Source organism: Rattus norvegicus, chromosome 6 (genome assembly GCF_021556685.1).
Source record: "Rattus norvegicus strain SHRSP/BbbUtx chromosome 6, alternate assembly SHRSP_T2T, whole genome shotgun sequence".
Taxonomy (NCBI): Eukaryota; Metazoa; Chordata; class Mammalia; order Rodentia; family Muridae; genus Rattus; species Rattus norvegicus.
Genome location: NC_141539.1, coordinates 32,016,501 through 32,040,000, shown reverse-complemented (window position 1 = coordinate 32,040,000; position 23,500 = coordinate 32,016,501). Strand labels below are relative to the sequence as shown.

At 53.1% G+C, this 23,500-nt stretch overlaps 1 protein-coding gene and 1 long non-coding RNA gene across 3 annotated transcripts in view; one reads left to right on the top strand and one right to left on the bottom strand.

Annotated features, from left to right (window-relative positions):
- Nucleotides 1-22,969, bottom strand: part of LOC134479333 (uncharacterized) — a 26,792-nt gene extending 3,823 nt beyond the window's left edge. The window contains exons 1-3 of one of the 2 annotated variants that reach the window (XR_015622243.1): nucleotides 22,749-22,969; nucleotides 21,129-21,260; nucleotides 464-1,422 (exon numbers count right to left, since the gene is read on the bottom strand). This is a non-coding gene — a long non-coding RNA (uncharacterized LOC134479333). The remainder of the gene's footprint in view (nucleotides 1-463; nucleotides 1,423-21,128; nucleotides 21,261-22,748) is intronic. The other variant, XR_015622244.1, reaches the window with a different exon arrangement.
- Kcnk3 (potassium two pore domain channel subfamily K member 3) overlaps nucleotides 260-23,500 on the top strand; it is a 37,762-nt gene continuing 14,521 nt past the window's right edge. The window contains 1 exon segment of the mRNA NM_033376.3: nucleotides 260-692. Within this exon segment, the coding sequence (NP_203694.1) occupies nucleotides 410-692 (283 nt within the window). The 5' untranslated portion in view covers nucleotides 260-409.

The following is a 23,500-nucleotide window of genomic DNA, read 5'->3' as shown; positions in this document are numbered from 1 at the left end:
ATCTTGCTCCCCCCCCTCCGCTCTGGCTCTCCCTCTCTCGCTCTCTCTCCCGCCTCTGTCCTGCCCGGGTTCTCCCGCTTGCTCCCCCTTCCCCCCGCCTTCGGCGCGGCTCCCCAGTCCTTATTTGGCTGGGCGGGAGGGCAGGCGGGAGGTGGCGGCCGGCGGCCGGGGGGCGGGCGCGGGGGCGGGCGGAGGAGGGCGGTGGGTGGTGCTGAAGGGACAGCTCCGCGGCGGCCGGCAGCGGCGGCGGCGGCGGCGGTGGCCCCGGGGTGCGGAGCTGGTGCCCGGCGTGGAGATCCGCGAGCGCAGCCATGCCCCAGGCCGCCTCCGGGGCAGCAGCAGCGGCGGCGGCCGGGGCCGGGGCGCGGGCCGGAGACGCCGGAGGGCCGGCGAGGACCCGGGAGGGACGATGAAGCGGCAGAATGTGCGCACGTTGGCTCTCATCGTGTGCACCTTCACCTACCTGCTGGTGGGCGCCGCGGTGTTCGACGCGCTGGAGTCGGAGCCGGAGATGATCGAGCGGCAGCGGCTGGAGCTGCGGCAGCTGGAGCTGCGGGCGCGCTACAACCTCAGCGAGGGCGGCTACGAGGAGCTGGAGCGCGTCGTGCTGCGCCTCAAGCCGCACAAGGCCGGCGTGCAGTGGCGCTTCGCCGGCTCCTTCTACTTCGCCATCACCGTCATCACCACAATCGGTAACTACACTCGCCGCGCCGGCGGGGACGGGGGCGGGGACCTGGGATGCTGGGGAGCCGCCCGCGGCTGAGGGGTCCCTGCGGAGCGGGGCGGGTCGCCGAACCCGCGCGCTCCCAGCGGCCGGGGCTCAGCCCGGTGTGTCTGCTCTGCGGGGACCCCTGACTTGGACCTGTCTCCAGTCCAGCCAGCCCTAAGTTGGCCTTGCCGGGCTGTGCGAGGACCCCAGGGGACTCAAGTGTGTGAGAGGGACAGGAGCGGCCGGCCGAGGCTTGGGAGGAGGGGTGTGGCCGGGCTAGGCCCTGGGGCCGGGCACCCAGAGTGAGCAGCCCGAGAGAGCGCCACTCCTCTGTGTCCCTGAGGCTGGGCTTGGGCACCGGGGTGTCCACACCTGCTGGGCGTTGGGGAGGCACGTAGATTCTGGGAGCTGCACTCCGTGACACACGGGGCCACTCTCTAACTGCGGCTGAGTGCTGCTGGGGAGGGGGTGGGGTGCATGTGTCCGTGTGGGTGTGGGTGTGTGAGTGTGTGTCCACCTCCATGAGTTTGGGCTGCAACAGACAGGGCCTGTAATTCTCTGAGGGCAGCAGATCAGGGACTGGAAGCCAGATTCGATCCTGTTAGCCTTCTTCCCCAGTGTCCCAGTAAAACAGTCACCTCACAGGAATGGCTCCACTTCTCCAAAGCCAGGGCAGATCATGCTGTAGGAGGCCACAAGCACGCCCAGCGCCTCTGAGAACATGGCATACAGGTATACACACACACACACACACACACACACACACACACACACACACACGAGAGAGAGAGAGAGAGAGAGAGAGAGAGAGAGAGAGAGAGAGAGAGAGAGAACAAATAGATGTCTGTCAGGAAAAGCTCCTCCAGCCAGGCCCTTCATCGTGTTGCTAAAGTGTCCAGACAGATTACACAGCTCGACCATTCCCACGACCCTATGATTGCAGCCGGGCTCCATCACTAACCCTCCGCATGACCGACCTTGGTCAAGTTCCTTCTCCTGCCTGGATCTTGGGCTCATGTCCCAACATGTAGAGGTTGGCCAAAATGATGTCAAGGGCTCTTCCCAGCCCTGACGTGCTTGGACTCTGAGATTGGGAACCCACCTTCCCCCAAAGCCACTGGGATGCCTCCTGGAGCTGTTTCCTCCCTCTTCCCCACCCCTTCTCATCCTGACCCCCACCCCCTTGCCTTGGCCCAGCTCCCGGGGACTCATTGCCATTTGGCAAAGCCCATAACAAGATGGCAGCGTTTTCCTGGGAGTCAACAGGAGAGGAAGTGGGTAAAAGACAGAGCTGGACACTGTCTATCCACTGCAGCATTCTGTTGTGAGGCTCTGTTGCTCTCCAGCAGCAGAGAGAGGGCTCCCAGGTACCATCGAAAGGACAGCTTTGGTCTGGGCCCCTTCCTTCACATCTCACTGCCACTTGCCTGGGTTTAACAATGGGTTAGCTGTCTGTAAATCAGAATGGAGGCCTCTGTACACCTCTCTCCCTCTTCCTACACCAATTCCCCAGTTAGTACAACTTTCCTCTAAGTCCCCGGGTCCCCAGCTTCACGGTAACCTCCTAGCTGACCTTCTTGCTTCCAACAATAGCATCCCCTGGACAATGCTTCCAGAAAAAAAAGCCAAAACCCAAACTCCCAAACCAGAGCTGTCCCAGGCCCCTTCACCAAAGCCCACACAGCTCCCCACTGTCCCATGACTCCACCTCCACATCTGACGTATTTACTTCCTACTTGGATGCCCTCCTTCTACGGCCTCCAAAGCACTTCTCAGAGAACACTTTACATGTTTATATCCAACACATCTTTTCTTTTTTTCTTTTCTTTTCTTTTTTTTTTTTTCCGGAGCTGGGGACTGAACCCAGGGCCTTGCGTTTGCTAGGCAAGCGCTCTACTACTGAGCCAAATCCCCAACCCCCAACACATCTTTTCCTCTGACTCCCCTTTGCTCTCCAAGCTAGAGCCCCCAGGTCCAGTTCAAACCCACCCTTTACTCTAAGCCTCACAGGGCCACTGCCCTTGAAGACTGCAGCAGGGTTTACTGGCAAGATGACTGGTATGGGCTCTTTTATTTATGTCTTAAGGGGTGTGCTTTGTTTTGCCTTTTTCTCCACAGTGTCATGTTAATATCCACATAGGCAAAGTCCATCTCTGTGCTTCTGAGAGCCAGCATGGTGTCCATCAGCCGTGAGCAGTGGAGAATACTGGTGATGGTTTAATGTGTGCAGAAATGGCAGGCATTACCCTTCTCCTCCAACCCTGCTGTCACTTTCCAAATTGACCACGGTTCTTACCTAGAGAGAGGCTAGAAACTGGCGCTAGCAGCAAAACACCCTTTGCTGGTATTCATTTAGACAGTGCTGGTCAAGAAGAAAGATGCCATCTCAGTGGCCTACTCCCTACCCCTTCCACTCATTCATGGCTTTTTGTCACCTCTCAGTTTGGCTCTGCCACCTAGGGGGAAGCTGCCCTTGGGGTAGTGGTTAGGATGCCTGGAAGGGGCTCTATGTGAGCATGTTGTCAGCTTCATGTTGACCTATCTCCCTCCTTGGGACCATCTTGTGGCCAATCCCTCCGGATACGACTGGGTAAGTGAGAGAGCCTCTCACTCAGTCAGCCTCTAGTGGCCACAGTGGTGTTAGCGCTTGGTTGGATCTTAGACTTCACAACTCAGCATGGTTACCAGGGCAGGGCAGGGATTATTAGCTCTGTTAGTCAGAGCCGTGGGGATGGGTCAGGGAAGGGAAGGGATCTCCTGCCCAGACCCACCCGGCTGATGGGCAGCGGACTCAGAAGGGGAAGCTTGGACTTCTGACTCCATACCCAGGGCTGTGTCCCTGCTGGGCTCTTGGCCTCTCCCTTTGCTTCCATATGTTCTGAAGCCCAGGCCCAGCCAGGCCTGGCAGACCTACCAAGTGCCTAGTGATGCCAACTTGCAGGATACTCACGAGCAGCCCTGATTGGTTGAAGGTCAGCAGGGTCCAACTTAGTCACTCACCTGGTTAGTCACATCCTCCACTCCCACCCCCTCATTCCTGGCCTCGAAGCTAAGGGAACCCTTCCTTCCCTGCTCCCCAAGTTCACCAGACACAAATGGAAACTCTTTCCTTGGGAAACCTCGCCTTCCCTAGCTGTTGAGTCATCAGACTCCTCCAGGCCCCAGCCCCCTCTATTCATAGCCCAAAGCTGTCAGAGCAGGAAAGGGCCCGGGCCCAGGGATCAGCTGGTGCCATCACTTCCTCCTACAGAGAAGGCATGGGGTGGGGGAGGGTAGGAGTCACCCAGAAGGGGTTCAAAATCTGACCACTACCACCACCACCCCCACCCCGTGCCTCTTAACCTGTTATCATCTGTTTAATTCTGTTTACTTATTTTGTGATGCCAGGGATGGAACTCAGGACCTCCTGCCTGCCACACAAGTGCTCTACCACTGAGCTCCTTGGTACTATTTTTATCGCCACAGTAGCCACCATAGTAATGGCAGCCTCCCTTTATTATCTACGCTCTGGCAGGCTCTATCCGGGCACTTCATCTGTATTCCCTTGTTAAGTTCTGCCAGTCCTTCAAGACTGACCTTATTACCCCCACTTTCGGCTAAGCAATGGAAGACTCTAAGTCAGCCACTCACCCGTGGCCTCAGAGCTTCAGAGTAAAGCACCTATGCAGACTCAATGGGCCTATTTCACTCTCTCTCTCTCTCTCTCTCTCTCTCTCTCTCTCTCTCTCTCTCTCTGTGACAGTTTCTTTATCCATCTTAAACCCAACCCAGACCCATGGAGTCAGGAGGCACCAAGACATTTAAGCTGGCACATCTCTAGCCAAGCATCCCAGAAAAGGGGGGCAGGGGGCATCTTGTTGCAGCTTTCCGTTCTCCCACCACCTAATGACCACAGAGATAGATCTGTGCCTGACCCCTGGATGTCCCCAAGGCTATGTCAGCCTCACAGGTGCTGGTTCTCCCACAGCAGGCCTGGGAATCTTTCTGGCTCTGAGGCAATGAGAGACCAGGTGATTGATCTGCTGATGGAGCCCAGGCAGGAAGCCTGTGTTGTTGCTTCCTGGCTCCTAGCCCGACCCCTGCTGAGTATGCCCCCCTCTGTGGCTCACTGTGCAGCGTGGTGACCCTGGGATTGAATTCAAGCAGGTGGCCCAGGAGGGAAACAGTGCCTTTTTTTTTTTTTATCAGAAGTGAATGGCCACTTCCCAAATCACAGAGCCCTATAATAGAGCGAGAGATAGCACTAGGGAACATCCAGCCACTCAAACGGCCCAGTAACTTGCCCAAGGTTACAAAGCAAGTTGGGCACTCGATGAAACCCATAACCAGCCTGCTGTTCTCACACCACGCGTCTCTCAAAGCCCACAGCCTAGCCCTTCCATCTTAACTCCACGAGCCCCACCCTGGCAACCAGGGCCTGTGGCTTCACCTGAACCCCACCTTCTATCCCCTACCCTGCCTTGCCAAAGCTGTCGACTCTTTCAGATCTCATCTTGTCCGTCATAAAACGGGAATGAGATTATCAGCGGGAAGTAGTACTTTCATGCAAAGGACGTGCCTGATAGAGTCGACATCTAATAGTATCTGTAGTGTTTACTATCATTAACGTTACTGCTCATGGAGTCTGCCGTCCCCCATGAAGTCCCTCAAGGAGGGAACGGCTCTTTCTCTTCAGGGTTACCATGGCAAAGCTCCCCTCTTAACAAGTAAGGTCAGTGAGTCGGGAGTGGGAGGGTCGGGTTGGCTATCTCATCCTTTTGTCTTATTCTCCCAAGATCCTACTGCAGGGTCCCCTTTTCCTTCCCCTTGCCTGGAGCCTGCCTGACAGGCAGGTTCAAAGGCTATGCCATCTCTTCTGAGCAGGCAGACCTTCAGAAAACTAGGGAGGAAGAGTAAAGGCTCCTGTACCGGGAGAACCTGTTACGATTGGAGCGAGACAGGAAAAAAATTAATCTAGTTCCGCCCAGCTCAGTCACTGGTCTCGGTGACCCTCAGTTTCTTCACCTAAAAGTGGGTATATTTTGCCAGAGGTCCTCTTGCTTGCCTGCCCGTCCAGTTCCCACGCATTCCGGTGGGGGACTGGAGGTGTTGGAGGGAGCGGAGGCGAGGATAGGACAGAAATAGCAGGCACACGACTGGCCACAGTGGGGACAGGACAAACACAATACGTACTTTCAAAGGAAAACATAAACAAGCACAGACGAACGTACTGTGGATCACCACTCCAAACAGCTTTCAGTTGGCAGCGCGAACCGCGGGTCTGCGCGTCGGGTTTATAATAATTTTTAAAAACTGAAAAATTATTTCCCTGTGGCCAGCCAGCAACGACGGCGGGGAAAGAGAGCAATATCTTAACAGAGGCCATGATCCTGCCATTCTAGGCAAACCTCCACAGAGGATCCAGGGTGGACAGCTCCCCTCCCTCCCACCCTGCATCCTGGCCTTGGGCTCAGGAAATTGACGTGTGTCTGCTACAAGCCTGCTGTTCACCACCAGCGTTCCCACACTGCCCTTGCTCAGAGAGGTTTGGAAATTTGCCTAAGACACTACAGAAATAAATGTCAGCCCCAGGACTTCCTCCACCCCCACCGCACCCAACCCCCAGCCGGGCCTGTGAGTGTTTGGGCATCTTTTCCGAGAGCTGTTCTTTCCACGGGGTCTCTGTGATTTCTTCTGTGTGAACCTCTGTGAGATATAGATTGGGTGCCAGGGAAAACGCAGGGCAGCTTGCCCAAAGAGGAATTAGCTCGAACCTCTTGTGTACTCACGGGACTTGAGAAGGGTCTTGCTAAAGGTCGCACGGTTAGCATCAGAGCTGGGCTTGAAGCCCTGTTTTCTGACCCCTCTGATAGCCTCTGGTTCTCAGAGAGCACATGACAAATGCCTGTCGTGGCAGCACAGAGAGCAGTCGGGCACCCAGCTGCCGCTGCCGCCGCCTCCCAGGCCACGCATGCTCTCTTGCTGTTCAGAAACTGCCGGTGCTTGGACAGCTGCCAGGGGTCTCCAGGGACCTGCCCCTCACCTGGAGTTGCCCGGGCCTTGGCAACTACCACAACCCAATTCTTCACTTGGTCGTTTGCAAGTGCGTCCTAGCCATGGGTAAGAGCAGGCAAGGCCTCCTGGCCTGGTGGTCTTTCTGTAGCAGGGTCAGGCCAAAGCTGGTTTTCTACTCTCGCTCTTCACAAAAGGTGTTTCTGTCTGTCTGTTTGTTGAGACAGGGTCTCACTCTATAGCTGTGCCTGGAACTCATTATGTAGACCAGAGTACAGGCCTTGAACTCTGAGAGATTCACTATGAGATTAAAGCTATGTGCCCTTAGTTAAAGAGTCTTACCGCCCCTGTATCCACTTCTGCTTCATCCAGTAACACAGTAAAATCCCCTAAAAAGGGCCTGGAAAGTGGGACATGGCCTTGGTGCCTAGACTAGAGATCTCTGACTGTCTCTCTGTCTCTGCATGTGTGCCTCTGTTTCTTTCTCCCCATAGCCCTCCTGCCCACAAAGGCAGCCCTCTCCCTGTGGAGGAGTTAGTGGGTGTCTGGCTTCCCACCTCCATGGAGTCAGGTTTCACCCAGGGCTTCTCCTGGGATGGGCCTGCCCTGGGTGCCCTGGTTTAAGTGTAAATTCTGAATGGGCAGCTTTCTTCTAAAGCACAGCCTGAGAGTCTGCATTTATAACAAGCCTTACGGGACACTCATGCTAGAGATCTAAGAGACATGCTGCTTAAAGTTCAGTTAATTGTAAGTAATACAAAGATTCCAGAAAGAGAGTCATCGAGAGGCACCCTTCAGCCTCATGGTTTGCAATACAACACATTTCTGAAATCATGACAAAGGTCATCAGAGTCCCACATCAGGGTCAGATCTCCTCCTTTTCAAAAGCCATTTGTCTTAGAGAAAGAGACACAAGGGAAAATGAAATTTGTAAAAGGGCGGGAGGGGGAGTTCTACTGCAGGGGCAGCCCCCACCCTGCAGGAATGGGACAGCTGTCCCGCCCTCTGCCCTCCTCTCCCAAAGCCCAGTGTGCCTGCCAGCTAGCGTTTTCATAAAGAAAAGGCCAGAGATGTAGCTCAGTGGTAGAGCGCTTGCCTTGCATGCCCAAGGCCCCGGGGCTTGATCCCCAGCACCAAATAAATAAATAAATAAATAAATAAATAAATAAATAAATAAATAAGACCACAACAAAAATTACCCCCAACCTTTTCTGTAGGAAAGCCAGCAGAGAGGTAGCAATGGCAGAACACTAGCGGAGACCTGGGGGTTTGCAGGCCTGCAGTCCTCCTGCTGCTGGAAGCAGCCACATCTGGGGAAGCAAAGACCTAAAGAACCAGCAAACAGCCATGCAGTGGGCACTGCGGTCCTAATTACTTTGGACTAAAAAGTCCACAGGATGGGACCTGAGGGCTGCACACCCTTCTCCAGATCTCACTGGGACCAGATATGGAGCCTAAGCACCACACTCAGTAGCTGTATTGGGGGGAGGGGTATGGGGAGCATGGAGGTGGGGGACAGAGAAGTAATGAAGGGTCTTCCCCATGGGCATAGGGGCCACCCAGGAGTCTGCTAGCCCTTGTTTGCTGCAGTCCCCTACCTCACATGCAATACACACACACACACACACACACACACACACACACACACACACACGTGCACAAACTCTCCTGAGGTCTCTGGAGAACTAAACACCAACGAAAAGCTGGTTCCTCCCACCTGGCCTCTGCCTGTCTTGATTTGTGCCAGAGTAGTCAGACAAAAAAAAAATGGTACAGACCTTGTGTGGCTGCCCCACACTCAGTTATTTCTCATAGTTTTGGTGTCTAAGAAATCCCAAACCAAGACATCCGAAGATAGGGCATTTGGTAAGGAGTGATCTGCTTCCTGCTTCCTGGTTTTTAGTTGACCTTCCCCCTGCCTGCTCAACCCAGGGATTGCATGTAGGGCCTCATACATGCAAGGCAAGGGTTCTACTGAGGCACTACGTCCCGGGCCCTATGTTTGCTTTTGAAACAGGGTGACCAGATTACCCAGAATAGCCTTGAATTTGCTCTGCAACCCAGGGAGACCTCAAGCCTCTAATCCTACTATGTTGGAGTAACTGAGATCACAGACCTGGCTCCATTTTCTCTTTTGCAGAGAGAGAGAGAGACAGAGAGAGAGAGACAGAGAGAAAGAGAGAGACAGAGACAGAGACAGAGACAGAGACAGAAACAGAGACAGAGAGAAGGGAGGGAAGGGGGAGGGAGAGGGGGAAGGGGAGAGGGAAAGGGAGGGAGGGGTCTCTTTTTACAAGGCCACTGATCCCACTGACTGGGACTCCATCATCATTTCCTGAAGCCCCTCCTCCAAACATCATGCACTGGGAGTTTGAACTTGTAGATTTGGGAGTCTGTAGCACTACCCAATGTCTCCGAGGACAGTATAACACCATCTTCTCTTAGGAGCAACAGCTGGGGAATCATCTCCTCAGTCAAGTAGAAGCCCTGCCTCCCATGGGCTGGACCCAGGCAGGAAAAGCTAGAGAAGTCCCATCCTCATAGCTCAAGACACTCAGCCACCTTGCACCAATGCAGTGTGGAACACAGGTGGCAGTGTGAAGCTTCTTTTCTCCTCAGCGCAGCAGGTCACCTGTGTTTGCAAGCTTTAGAGGGACATCGACAACCCGGGAAGTCAGTCAGAGGGGAAAAGAGTAGTAAAATGAAGGCTGTGGTGCACAGCGTGAGCCAAAGCCACTTGGTGAATGAGGTTTGTCTGGCTTAGAGATTCCAGTCTATGCTGAGCCAGGCCAAAGGCAGGAACCCAAGGCAAGGACCAGGAGGCAGGAGCTGAAGCAGAGGCCTCCTCCTTCTTACTGGCTTGCTTCTCCCGAATCTCCTGGCTTGCATGGTCTGCTTTCTTATACACCCCAGGACCACCTGCATAAGAGTGACGCCACCCCTTGTGTCACATCAATCGTTAATCAAGATTAGCCATGATTGGGGCAAGCTGACGGAGACATTTTAACCAAGGCCCCTGTCTTAAGCTAACACTAGCTTGTGTCAAGTTGGCTAAATAAATGTGTGCCCCCAGGACAGACAGACATGGAGAAAAGAAATCCCCCTTCATGCCTCTGCCTTGCTACAGGACCAGATTTGTTCTGAGTAGATCCATGGGGTTAAACATTCACACCAACAAGAAGAGAAAAAAAAAAAAAAACATTCTGTCCAGAGTAAGTCAGATCTCGTTAGAGTTGGCCAAGAGGTGGTGAGCTCCCCATCCCAGCGAGCATAAAAGCTGCTTATGGCACAATACCCCCCATTCACTCCCCCAACCACAACTCCCCACCCCCTGCTACCACCACTCCCACTCCCACCACCACCACCACCATGTGTCCATCAACCAGGGAAGCAGCACCAACAGAGGAAACCTATGAGGTATGAAGAGGCAGACTGTGAGGGACTTAGCTCACAATGTGGAAGGATGCCCTTAGCCTAGTCTATGGCTTTTCAGGCTGCCCAGAAAAGCAGACTGAAACAGTCCCCAGTTTGCATGATGGCTCCTGTCCATAGGTGGAATTTCATTTTCAGGGGCAAACTCCATCTTCAGCTAATCCATAGGGTCTTTCAAGTGACTGGGTCAGACCTGGGCAGTCTATCTGGAAGAATAGATTGTCCTGCATCATAGCCTAGGGATAACCTGTTCTCCTTTACTCGGTCAATTGATTGTGAACTGTAACCACATTTACAAAATACCTTTCTGGCATTCCCCAGATTGGCATCGGAAGAACTAGGGGCTTTGGCTACAGAACCATCACACTGTGTTAATTATTAGATTACAATGCCCAGCCTTTAAGCTTCATCCCTACCCAGCGATGCTTTGAGTCCTTGGTTTCCACTGGGGCAGCCTGGGCACCCAGGGTGGAATTAAGAGAGCTCACTGGCTTTGCCTTTCCCTCTTGGATCTACTAAAGCCATTAAAATCTCCTGAGGTGGTCTACATATGCTACAGGGCTGCATCTGAGATATCGTAAGATCAGACGTCTAGAAACCAGCTCCTTTAGTAGAGTTCTGGGAAGTCCAAGTCAACTGGTGTGCATGCTGGCTCCAAATGAAGCCCCTCGGATGGGTCAAAGGTTTTCTGTCATAGCAGGATAATGTTGAGAGGGGCCTCTGAGGCAAAGACTGGCAGTGTGACCTTCAGGGAGCAAGAAACAGGGCACAAAAGGCTCTGGAGCAGTGGTTCTCAACCTTCCTAGTGGTGTGACCCTTTAATACAGTTCCTCATGTTGTTGGTGACCCTCAATCATGACATCCTTATTGCTATTATATAACTGTAATTTCACTATGATTATGAATCATTATGTAAATATCTGTGTTTTTCAATGGTCTTAGGTGACCCCTATGAAAGGGTCACTTGACCCTGCCCCCACAGGAGTCATGACCCACAGGTTGAGAACCACTACTTTAGAGACTGGTGGATGGGTTTTATTTGGTGAATATTGCAGGTAAGGGATGGCTAACTTGTGCCTCTTGCCTGGGTTTTGACTGGTAGGTGCCTATTGACCCCATCTAACCCCGTGGGTGAGAGTTCAGACCCTTCAGCCTGGTTTCCCAGCATCCCTCAGCCAGTCTCTGGAAACTACTTGTGCCCTGTCCTCCTTCACAACCAAAAGTCCACTCTGGGGGTCAGGCCAGACTCAGGTTCACTGAGGAATACCGGAGCCCAAAGGAATGCACTCGAGCCATAGGACCTGATGTCATCCAACAAGGTCCCAGGCCCCTGCCGTGAGACCCCCTTCCTCTCTTACACGTCCTTCCTTCAGTGACTGTTCTGGACTCCGTGCATTCCCTGCTTGACTTCAGCTGTGGGCTCTGAAGCTTGGCATGGACTCAGTGACCATTTTCATGAATATTCAAGTTCTTTCTGGGCCTTGACTCCGATTCTGAAATGGCCATCTCAGACCACCTGTAAGGTCACATTTCATCTGTGGGTCACAGGATCACCTGGGGCACTTTCTTCAGGAGTCTGAACTGTCAAGCCCCCATGGGACAGCCTGGAGGGAGACATCAGATTCCCAAATGGGGACAGCCTCCTCCTTCAGGACAAAGCCTAGTCCCCTTGCCCCTTCAGAAAGGCTCTGCCAGCCATGAGTAGTGACAAGGGACAGAGAGTTTCAGGCAGGATCCAGCCCCCTATCAGTACAACATAAACTTCTGCTCTTGGATGTTCCTTAGAGATCTAAGAGCTGACAGGCATCAGCCCATCTCCCAGAGCCTGCCTCAGTTTCCACAATTATACACGAGGCTGCTTCTTGTGCAGTTACCATGACTTGGGTTCTTTATATAGGCCACCTCATCCAGACCTTACAGTTGCCCCAGGAGGAGGCGCTATCTAGACTTTATTTTACAGATGAGGCTCCTGAGGAAGGAAGGGGAGGAAGGGTTCAAGGAACACACCCCAAGTGTCCTTGGTTGGCAAGTGGCAGACAGAGCCATGTTCTACATGCACAGGACTCAGTTGCACTGCACCTCTCCCACACCTCCCATCAGCCCAAGGTATGGGTGTCATTACTCCTACTTGACCAGCAGAAAGGCTGGTCTTGACTCCATTGTGAGTGATGGTATAGCCAGCACAAGACCAGACCTTTAATCTGACCCCTTCTCCAAGAATCCAAGTGTGCTCTGCCCCAGGCCATAGCTGGAGGAGGGCCATTGGCACAGTACAGATGCATGGACCTCACATAGACACATGTTGACCTATGGAGGAAAAAGGAGCAGTGTCATGGGACGTTGTCTTAGACATGCATTTGCCAATGCCATCCCCACTGAACAGGGGACCCTTAATTAACACTTTTCAAAAGGAGACCCTGAAGAAGAGGGCCTTCTTGGGGGTGACTTGGGTAACTCACCTGCTCTCCTGTGAGGAGAAGACAGGTACAGTGGTTCTGCTGTGCTGTGTGGGAAGGCTATTCCAGTTCTTGGGGCCAGAGCCATGGTGTTAGCCCCTAACCTGGGACTCCATTCATATCTGGCTCATGAGGGTTCGTCATGATTTCGGTCACATTGTGGGTTGAGCCTAGAACCGATGTGCGCTAGGCAAATAGTCTACCGCTGAAACCGATCCTCAGACCTGTTTTTGCTTTACCCTAAATCTGTGTTTTGCTTTTGATTTTCAGACAAGGTCTCACTAGATTGCCCAGGCTAGCCTTGAACTCACTCAGAGAGCTGCTCAGTCAGCTTTTGAAGTCAAGATCTCCTGCCTCACATCCCTAAGTGTATCTGGGATCACAGGCCTGGGTGACCTGGCTGGGTGAGGCCTGTGATTCAAGACTCCCAGGTAATAGGAAGAGTAGAGAGCTTGTTAGGACCAGCATTCTTTGTCCGGGTGGCTGGGCAGCCCCGGCAGCCACAGGAGTTACTTTGCTTTCTTGGTTTCCTTGGCATCTCAGAAACTATGAAGAAGCTGAGGAGGAACATCTCCCCACCCCTCGGCTGCCATGAGCTCGAAGGCAATGCTTCTGGGGTGAGCCAGGAGGCAGAAGTTGGTGGATGGAGAAAGTCATGTTCAACCTCCCCCAGGGAAGAAGGGACAGTAAACGGGCCTCAAAGGACCCCCGGGGTAGCCTGTGTCTACTCCTTCACAGCCTGGTCTAAAACAAGCCTTGGGAAGGGGTTCAGCACAGCACAGGCCCCATCAGCAGAGAACAAATGGCTGGCCCTCTGAGCCAAAGGACTTCCAACGTAAGGGTCAGAGGAAACCCAGGTCTGGAACAGGAGCCCCTCTGTGGTCCTCCTTCAGGCAAGGCCAGAGAGAAGGTATCTAGAACTGGAGTGCAAGCCTCCTTCCCTCAGCTCAGTGTCCTCAGAGTCCCAGGCAATCATATTCCTGCTGTCTTGTTGTCCCTGCAGGGTTACTCACTGGGCAGGCAAGCAGGCGTGTCTCTTCTGTGAACTGTGGGGAAGAATTTAGCTTAGGGCAGCTGAGCTAAAAAAAAAAAAAATAATAAAAGAAAAAAGATGAAGAGACCCGTGGAATGATAAGGTCATCTCAAAGGACAGAGGGGACTTTGAGAGTGAGAGTGGTCCCCTCCACTGTGTCTCTGCTTCTTGCTGGCTGTAATACTTAGAGCAAGTCCCGCCTGACCCTAGCTTTGCCTGTGAAGTTAGGGCTGGGAAACGTTCAAGAGTCTTAAGAGTTCAGTCAGTCTCTGCCGGACCTACCTGGCCTCCCTTCCCAGCATCCTCCAGGGAAGAACACAACCCAGGATTAAGATCTTGTCCTTACTTCACCTCATGGTGCCCAGGCCCTGGAAGGCCTTCCTCTGTAGCCAGTCCCAAGAGTTCTACACAGGACCTCCAAGTCACCCCTTTCTGGAAAGAGACTGATTCTGGCTGTGGCTAATGTCCAGCTTATCAGCAGAGAGGCCACTGCCCCAGCCCATGGGACCACTGGAATGCAGGCGCCTCCAGTGGGGAAAGGAAGGGGAGGTGCTCTAGACGGTCAGCTCCTACAGGAACCTCCACACTGAGCTCAGGAGACAGGATAGTGCCAGGTGCCTGCTGACCCCAGTCAGTGCCTCCTGACCAGGTGGCTGAGAGGAAAGTTGCAGATAGTTATCTCAGTCACAGACAGTCCAGGGTGTGCACCAATAATGAATGCTGCCTTTTAAGACCCTGGGATGACTCTGAGGTTTCCAAGGCCCTGGGAACTGACATTGTGCTGACTGGCTATCCTTCACAACCCACCCAGAGATCCCAGCCCTTTGGGCCCTCCCCATGGTTTACCACGTCAGAATGCTTGTGAGCGTGGTGGAGACCTGTGGAGCTGACTCTAATGCTCACTCCATCCTGTGCTAACATAGGGATGGGAGTGGCTTTCTCAGGCTTTGTCGAGGAATAAAGACACGGATGGGCTTTAGATACAGCATTCTAGAATTCTTCTGGGTCCTTCAAACTCCTTGAGATGTGGTAATACACACAACCCTCCCCTCTTGCAGATGAGATGCACTGGAGCTGGGGGGAACAGGAGCAGATGCGCAAAGATAGCCCCCCAAGTCTCCCCAACTCGGCTCGAACTCCTCATGCTCATTCCTCCATCCACCTGGCTTTTGCAAGCATCTTCTATGCATCAGGAACTGTCCTGGACCCCAGAGACCCATCCCATGGAAAAATAGACCCTGCTCTCCTGGTATCTACATTTTAGGGGAAGCAGAGCCTGGAAACTAAATCGTGTTGTGATAAAGAACAGCAATCTTGCCCTGGAGAGGTGGTTCAGCAGGGAAGGGTGATGGTCATGAAGCCATGACCCACCTACATGCTAGGAGAGAATCAACTCCTGCAAGTTGTCCTTCGACCTCCACACGCGAATTATGATATACATGTCTGTGAACATGTGGTCACATAGGCATGCACACGCCCATATTACACGTATGTGTGTGAAAAATAAATTTCATACATATGTTCTCTCTCTCTCTCTCCCCCCCACCCCCAAAATCATTCTGTCCAAGAGAGGAGGCAGGTTGCACCAGCTACAGTCCATACCTCACAAAGAGAACTGTGCTTGGACAAGGTGATGATCACAGGCCGTTTGTAAAGCAGAGGAGATGGGACTCTATGATGGGAAAGATGTCTGGGTTGGGGAAAGGGAGCAGCCCCTGGGAGTTCGAGGGGAATAGAGGAAACAGGTCTGGTCCTGGGCCTTTGACTTGAGTGACAGATAGAGGCTAATCACTTACCAGGTGCAAAAGGAAGCTGGAGAGTAGCAGGTTTTGTGAGAAAGCTTCAAGGCTGCTGCTGGGGACATCCTGACTAATCGCGAGACAAGCCTGTGAAGGCGAGCCTGCCACTGATGGAGAAATCAAAGCTAAGGCAGAAACTCGGGAAACAGACATGATACTGAGAGCCAGGTGGCATGAGAGACCAGCTGGGAAGAGCAGAGTGCCCCAGCCTTCTGTGACAATTGGAAACTGAGCGCTAAAGGCCGGAGGGCGGAGGGTGGGCTGGTGCACATGCCTGGAATCTTCCAGCAGTGGGAGGAGGAGGCAGAAGGATTGAAAGCTGGAGTCCAGCCTGGACTACATAGAGAAACACCATCTTGGAACCTCACAGGCCTGGGTATGGCTCAGTGATAAAGAGCTTGCCTGGGCTGGACAAACCTGTAGCTGTGAGACGGAGAAAGAGAGGGAGAGATGGACTTCAGAACAGTGGTTCCCCAAAGGCGGGAGGCGTCTAGCAAGAGTGCAGTCAATCTTGCCCACAGCTGCAGGGAGGTCAAATCAGGAGACCACAAAGGGACAGCCAGTGGACATGTCACCATGGTGGTCAAAGGGTCGTACGAAGTGTCATGTTCCTCAGCTCCCTCCAGGCACAAAGGAAAGGAAGGGCTTGGGGTTGGATGCTATTCTGTACTTGTAGATCCTGAATTGAAACAGAGGGTCATATTTGAAGAGAAGCAGGAGTGGGGTGGGGGGCAGCATGGTAGCCCCTCCTGTTTGCAGGTTGAAGCCTTGCAAACCTCCTGCAGAGATTCAGGGGTAGTGATCATTAGGTTCATTATGGTCCATTTTGTAAATAGTGCCAAAGCCCAACACGTTTATGGGTTGGGACACCCAGCATGGCTGGCAGTTCAGCTTTTCCTTTATAGCTGCCTTCTTTACAACCTGCCAGCTCTTCGCCCTCCCACCTTCCCAACATCCCTGTCCTTTACCCCGCCTGTCAGCTCCCATCAGTCTAGACCTCTGCCTCCCTCCTCTGAGAAAGCCGTTTTTGTCTCTTTGATCCCCGCATGCCTGTCATCCTTGGTCAGATGCATCTTCAACCGGCTCCCATATCTTTCCCCCGCAGTGTCTGTAGAATGGTCTTCCACCCTACGCCACAAGTTGTCAGGGATGGGGCTGGGGCTGGAAGAATTCCCAAGAGCCTTAAGGGGTATTAGCTTGCCGGGCAGGAGTGTGGTCATTCCTTAACTGCCTACCGAGACAGAGAGAGGCTGGAAATAAGTCTAACCACAGCCCAGCACTGGGCATTGGTGTCTCTGGGGGAAGTCAGGAATGGACAGCCGGAAGGACCCTCTATCCTTCCCTGAGTAGGAAAATGAAACAGATGTGAAGTGGTTTTCAGAAATCCCGAATATGGAGTCACCAGTAAGGCCAGTCGCCTGTCTGTCACCTCTGTGCCCATCTCAGAGAAAGGAGCAGATCAGCACACCAGAGCTCTTTCCAACTGAAAGTCATGGGTGTTGCCTAAAGACAGTGTGGGATCAAGGGAGAAGTCCTGTCCATAGCTAGGACCGTGTGCCCTCCATTGCTCTAACCCTGAGTGCCAAATTGACCCTTCAGGTGTGTGTGTGTGTGTGTGTGTGTGTGTGTGTGTGTGTGTGTGTGTCTGTCTGTCTGTCTGTCTGTCTGTCTGTCTGTCTGTGTCTGTGTGTCTGTGTATATGTTTGTGTCTGTATGTGTGTCTGTGTGTGTATGTGTGTATGTGTATGTGTGTGATTGTCTGCGTGTCTGTGTGTCTGTGCTTTGGCAAGGCCTCTCCCTGGTTCACAAACCAGGAGATAGATATGAGCAGAGAGGACCCAGCCCAGCACCCAGACACCACAGAGGCCCAGCTCACTCCCTGTAGCCCTGACAGGGGGCTGCAGTAGTAATTAGCTGCTCACACATCCCCAGGGTTATTTTTAAGCCTCGTTCTTCCCGGGTTTATTTTTAAAGTAACATTGGCACGTGGCTGGCCGGCTGCCCTTCCCAGGTGCCTGTGCCAATTTGGGCCAGGAATGGAGGGCAGGCGAGATGAGACCCTTCCCCTAGAGTCTCCCACTGAGAGCTAGGGCTACCTGAACCTCATCGGATGGTTTCTGTTGTACTAAAATCTAGACTCTAACCTAGGGCAGAAGCAGGCAGGCAGGCACCAGACCCTGGGAAGTTTCCACGCCAGGCATAGTGTGACCTTGACCAAGCCACATCGTCATCAGAGCCCCACCTCCTTGGCTCTCAGTAGAGTGAGCGATAGTGACACGTGCCTTGCTTGCTGTCAAAACACTCAAGAGTGAGCCGAAAACAGGCAGGGGATGCGGTGACTAACTCCCGCATCAGCAGGATGCCCCCCACTTTCTCACTAGAGCCCTCTCAGGAGGACTGTGCTCCTGGTCACCCCTCACCCACCTGCTTGGAGACCCTTCTTCTCATTTCCCATTGACAGACACTCAGAGGCAGTATAAGAGGGTCCAGCTCCATCATATACTTGCTGTGTAACCTTGAGCGGGTACTTGACCTCTCTGTGGCTTAGTTGCTACATCTTTAAATGGGGATAATAATAGTCCCCACTGAATAGGATTGCTGGAAGATTAAATGAGGTACATAGATCAGCTTTCTCAGAGCAGTGCCTGGCACGTAGTAAGCGCTGTATAAATGTTAGCTCGATTGTTTTGAACTGGGGAGGAGGAATGATGACAGAAGCATTTAATCATTTGAATAAAGTCAAGTGCAGAGAAAGTCAGCTTGCCTGGATTCTGCCCTGGGACTTGAGAGAGGGAAGGAAGGAACCAGAGACCACTGGAAACAGCAGTTAGAGAGGGCTTGGTCCTGGGCGAGGCTGCCTGGTCCTGGGGCGGTTGCCCGGGTTGGAGTTCTTGGCACCACAAAAAACAAGCTCAGGACACACGAGTTTAACTAGGCTGTGTGAATAGTCTATGGGAGCCAGGAAGTCACCCCGTTAGATGCATCTGTTCTGGGCTGTGATCAAAGTATAGATGGATGGCCAGGAAGACGGGTAGCTAGTGGAGGTCACTGGCAAAGCCAGGAAAGAAAGCAGGGGTCAGAGAGAGTGGGGAGCCTGGGTTAGTTGGACTGGAATGAGTGCCTGCCTCTGGGGTCTTTGTGAAAGGCACTGTCTCCAAACAGGGACTGAGAAGGCCAGAGCCTTGCCATCCCCTTCTTCATAGGAGGATTTGCAACAGGGAATAGGGGTGAGTGACATGTGTTTCCATAGAGTGGAACTCCTCAAAAGAGCCTGTGTCCCCTTGGACTGGAGGAGAGACTTAGAGGAGGAAGAAGTCCCAACCCCTCATAGCCTTCAAGAAGAGGTGCTGAAGGTGGGAACAGCAGCAGTTCTAAAAAGGACCCCTCTCCCTTTTTGTTGTCCGTTTTCTGCTTCCCTGAGAGGGTTCGCCCTGGAGTTCATCTGGCTCTCACACTCTGCCCTGAATGGTGCATAGGGTCACCCTAAGAGGTCACATGCAGGCAGGCAATGTGCTGCAAGTGTGTATATGCACGTGCTTGTGTGTTCACCCTTGTGTGTGTGTGTGTGTGTGTGCATGTGTGTGTGTGCATGAGTGAATGCTGAGGGTGAGGCTCCCACATCTGCAGACTGGCTCAGGGGAAAGAAGGTTCCAGCAGCTGCTGTAGGCCAAAGTCCCTGTTGCCTAGAGTCCCTCTTCTCCCAGGCTTAACGCCAGCCTCCACCATCTGAGCTCCTGAGCCCTGGGGAGGGTGCTGAGCCTAAGAAAAGCCTCCCTTCACAGCTCCTGGCATCTGCTCCCGTATTCCCTGCCAGCCCAGTGCTGTCTGGGCCACTAGCCATGACCAGGAAGGAAAGTAGGGAGCGAGCAGGTGATAGAGAAAGGAGGCCCCAAGGCCTCTCCCTGTCCCCAGGCCATCCATCAAGCCTGGGCTCCATGCATCCGCTTGGATTCTGCCATAGATGCTGGGGGGCAGTGGACCAGCCTGAGAAGGACATGCTTCCACCCACATTGCCATGCCTGGCAGAGAGTGGGGAAGACAGAAGGTGCCCTTCTATCAGCTAAGGGGCAGGTGTGCCTGAGGCAGCAGCTCCATGTCTAATCTGGGAGGACAGAGGCGATCCAGGAGGGAACTCCAGGCTGTAACCACGCTTGGGAGCAATGTTCAGAGAAGAGCTGCGCTCCAAGGCGAGGCTGGCAGGAAACCCCGGGTGCAGACTGCTTGGGGTTTTATGGCATTCAGGAAGTGGAAGGTCCAGAGAGGCATGTGTTGGATCCGAGATTTACAGCCTGTGTCCTGGACCTGGACCCTTTCACTGGACTGTGTAAATTCAAGGGATGAGGAAGACTTTTGAGTGGGGAGTGGCAACTCAGAGCTGTGCTAGAAAAAATATAACAAGCATACTAATAACATCTCCCGTATCATAAGAATCTCCAACACACAGACACTAGGCCTTGAACTAGATACTCTCCATAGAGCCTTTCCAACCCTAGGGCCACTCAGTTGCCGCGCAAAATTGGACTGAAGATGCAGTGTGTGTGTCAGGAGGAGCTGCTCCCACTGTTGAGAGACCGACCTTTCCAGGGCTCTGTCCCCAGCTGTAGGGTGGACATTGTCCCAGCCCAGGGGCTTCACAGGGATACAGAGCAGTGGGACTGGGATGGTCCTGCTGTACAGTGCTCTGTACAGCCTATGCGGATCTCCAGAAGTCTGTCTAGGCCCTCACTGATGTGCTCACCATTCAGGACACCCAGGATGTAGAGCGTAGGGCTGGGCCTCCCATCTGTAGGACCTGGAACTTAGCCAGAGCCTCGTTAAAGCAGGGCAAGCAAGAGAACTTCCTCAAAGAAGCTTTTACCCAGGATCAAAGGCCATCAGCCAGAGCCAGGCCTCCCTCCAGTGTCCAGCCTGAGCTACCCCTGTCTCTAAAGTGTTCAGCCACGTCTGGTTGGTTCCTCTACCCACAATTCTGTCTTGCTTATGCTTTTGCCTCACTGTGGCCTCAGCTGGGACACAGATCCTTACCACCTGCAGTTCAGCTCATCCAAAGCATACCCAGCTCCTCAATCCAAACCTTGAGTGAGCCCACACCTTAATATATAGATAGTGCATGTCCTCTCAGATTTGGTGTCCCACCCTTCTCCATTTCTCTGTGGCCTGGGCCAGATGACATTAAAAGGAGAGCTTGCCTAGACTCTCCCTAAACTGAGCTTGTTACAGGAAGGACCATTCCAAAGAGGTAAGAAAGGGCAGAGGCCCCCCCAAGTCCTCCACAGATGGTCTCTTCTTGCCCTCCTGTTATCTGCCCTCACCTCCAGCTCTGTCTGCCTCAGGGCCATACTGAAACCTCTCAGGGTTTCCATAGAGAACTTCCAGAGGCCGCTCTCTGGAAGGAAGGCCCTGGTAGCCTCTGAGATGTGGGTTCCTCGTAGGTGGAGAGCAGGGACCACGCTCAGGAGAGAACGGGATGGTCACTTCCAGCATCGTGGAATTTGAGCACCAACTATACATAGGGTGCTAGGGCTCTCAGATCAAGTATTTCAATTTTTGGGCCCTGCTGTGAGGGGCTTACAATTGAAGTCTGCTGGACAGGATATCCACAGTCTTGTTGATGAGATAAATGGTCCTGTGTGGTCAGACACTGGAAAGTGCCTGAACTCTGAAGAAACTAAAGGCCAAGGCTGAATCCTAATCTTGTCCCCCTTTACCTCTCTGAGCCTTCCGTGGCTTCCTCATCAGAACAGAACAGGTACTGGCCGGAGGGTCATAGGGAGGAGCAGAGGAGCTGAGAAAGGGTACCTGCTGCCCTGGTGCTGAGAGCAGAGAAACCTGCGGTTGCCCTGGAAAAGCACATGGTCTCAGGTTACTGTCCATCGCTGCAGGGAGTTGGAGAAGCTGGCCACGTGGCACCCACAGTCTCAAGCAGAGAGTTATGAATGTACACATGCTTGCTTCCCTGCGCCCAGCCTATTCTCTGCATTTATCCAGTCTGGGCCCCAAGCCCAGGGAATGGTGCCACCCACAATGGGTGAGACTTCCAACCTCAGTCAAAAGAATCAAGACAACCCCCTCCCTTCCCAAAGGCATACCCAAAAGGCAACCTGATCTAGACAACCCTTCAGGTAGACTCTCTTCTTAGATGGTTCTAGATTGTGTCATGTTGACAGTTAAAATGAGCCATCACACCTAGGCTTCCTGGCCAATGGGCTTCCTTCTTCTCCTTCCTACATCCTACCCTCTGCATCACCAGCTGCAATTCCAGAATCAGCTGCTCAGAAGGGAGGGCAGGAAGCAGAATCCAGGCCATGCCTGGACCCTAACCATCTCTCCAAGGCCTTGGGTGTTCAGGACCACACTATGCTAGTAGCCCACATGCCTCCCCTAAGACAGGCAGTGTGAAGTGAAAGCAGCTTTACTCATAGGGACATTGCTTACAGTGAGGGGCGACCATGCCAGCCACCGTCACCAAGAGAGACAGAATGCATGGAGGTTGGGTGGGAGGGTGTTCCTCAGGGGTTGAGAGCAGGAGGAAAGCTTCTTAAAGAAGGCGATGTGAGAATGGGATGCACCCTAGTCGGCACCACACAAACACAAGAGAGTCGCTGAGGGAGGTCAAAGCCGGAAAGTGGTCTTCCCGGACGTTCTGTCCACTCAAAACTGTTCTACAATGAAACCTATTTTTTAATGGTAAGTAGAAAAATAAACCAAAATAACACGAAAGGAAGCAGAGGCAGAGGGTGGCCTCGGACATTGACCTTCAGCCAATACAAAGTGTTATCCAAGACCAACGCATCTATACACATGGGCCAGATGTTCACCCTGGCCCTGGGTCCAGAGCCCTAAGGAGCATAGGAACTGTGTTCCCAGCCACTAGAAGTTAGTAAAGGGCCTGCCTGTTCCTTCTAACCCCTGCCCTGGTCCCACCTTCAGGAAATAGGTCTCCATCCCTGGCACCTACTTGAAGCATCCCAGGGCAACTCTCTGCTTTGGTTTTCTCCCACCGGCACGCTGGCCAGTCTGTTCCCAGAAAGCACAACTTGGCTGTCCCATCTCTGCCTCCTTCCTCAGCCCTTAGTCAAGTGCCTGGTACAAAGTCATAGGTGCTAAGGGGATGTTGGCTCAGCTAATCAATTACAGCAGGCTAAGGGGACGAAGTCATGCTTGTCATCCTGATTTCCCACCTGACGTTCTTGAGATTGGCAAAGTGTCACGGCCTTCTGGGGTGCCTGCTTCATGCCCAGCCTCCCCAGGTGCCCAGGTTTCCTCTGCCAGAGGTCAGTGTCTTCTTCCTGGACTGACACTGAGATCCCCCAACGATATCAACCTACCTCCTCCTGCTCGCTGGTTCAGGCTGCTGGAGTAGCCTGAGCCCACTGCGGGTGGGGAAAGCTGGAGAGGAAGGAGGAGTTGCTGTAGACGTAGTTATTAGTCCCTGCTAGTTGCGCTCCGTGCTACTTCCCCTAGAAACCGTAAGAGCAGAGTTCATGAAGGCCCCGTTCAGATGTCCCATGAACTCTGATCCTTGACCCCAGAAGACCAGGAGGTCACTGATACGAGAAACAGAAAGGTGTGTGGCCCGGGAAGACCTGCTCTGCCGCTGACCTGGACGGCCTTGACAAATTACTCAGCCCTTCAGCTTAGTCTGCTTCCCTGGAAATCCTGGTCAACTGCCTTCCGGAACTCACAATCCATGACCTAGCACTATCTAGGCTGGCCATGGTGCCAGGTCTGACTGTGCCCCTTGACTGTCATTCACAGTCATTCACAGTGTGTGTGTCTCGGGAACAGTTGTAGGTGTTATGGAAATTTTCCATGACTCTGTGGTGATAATCTATAGCTTGCAGGATCTCTGAGAGGTAGGTGTGTGTGTGTGTGTGTGTGTGTGTGTGTGTGTGTGTGTGTGTGTGTGTGTGTGGTGTGTAAAACCCTGAAACACAAATGCAATAAATGTAGGCTGGGTCCAGTGCTATTACCAGGGCTGAGTCACTGAGAAAGTACAACAAATTACCGCCCCACCCTCCAGAGCCCCCAGAAAATGGAGAAACCAAAATTAGACACAACTAGGAAGTACCTGGAGATA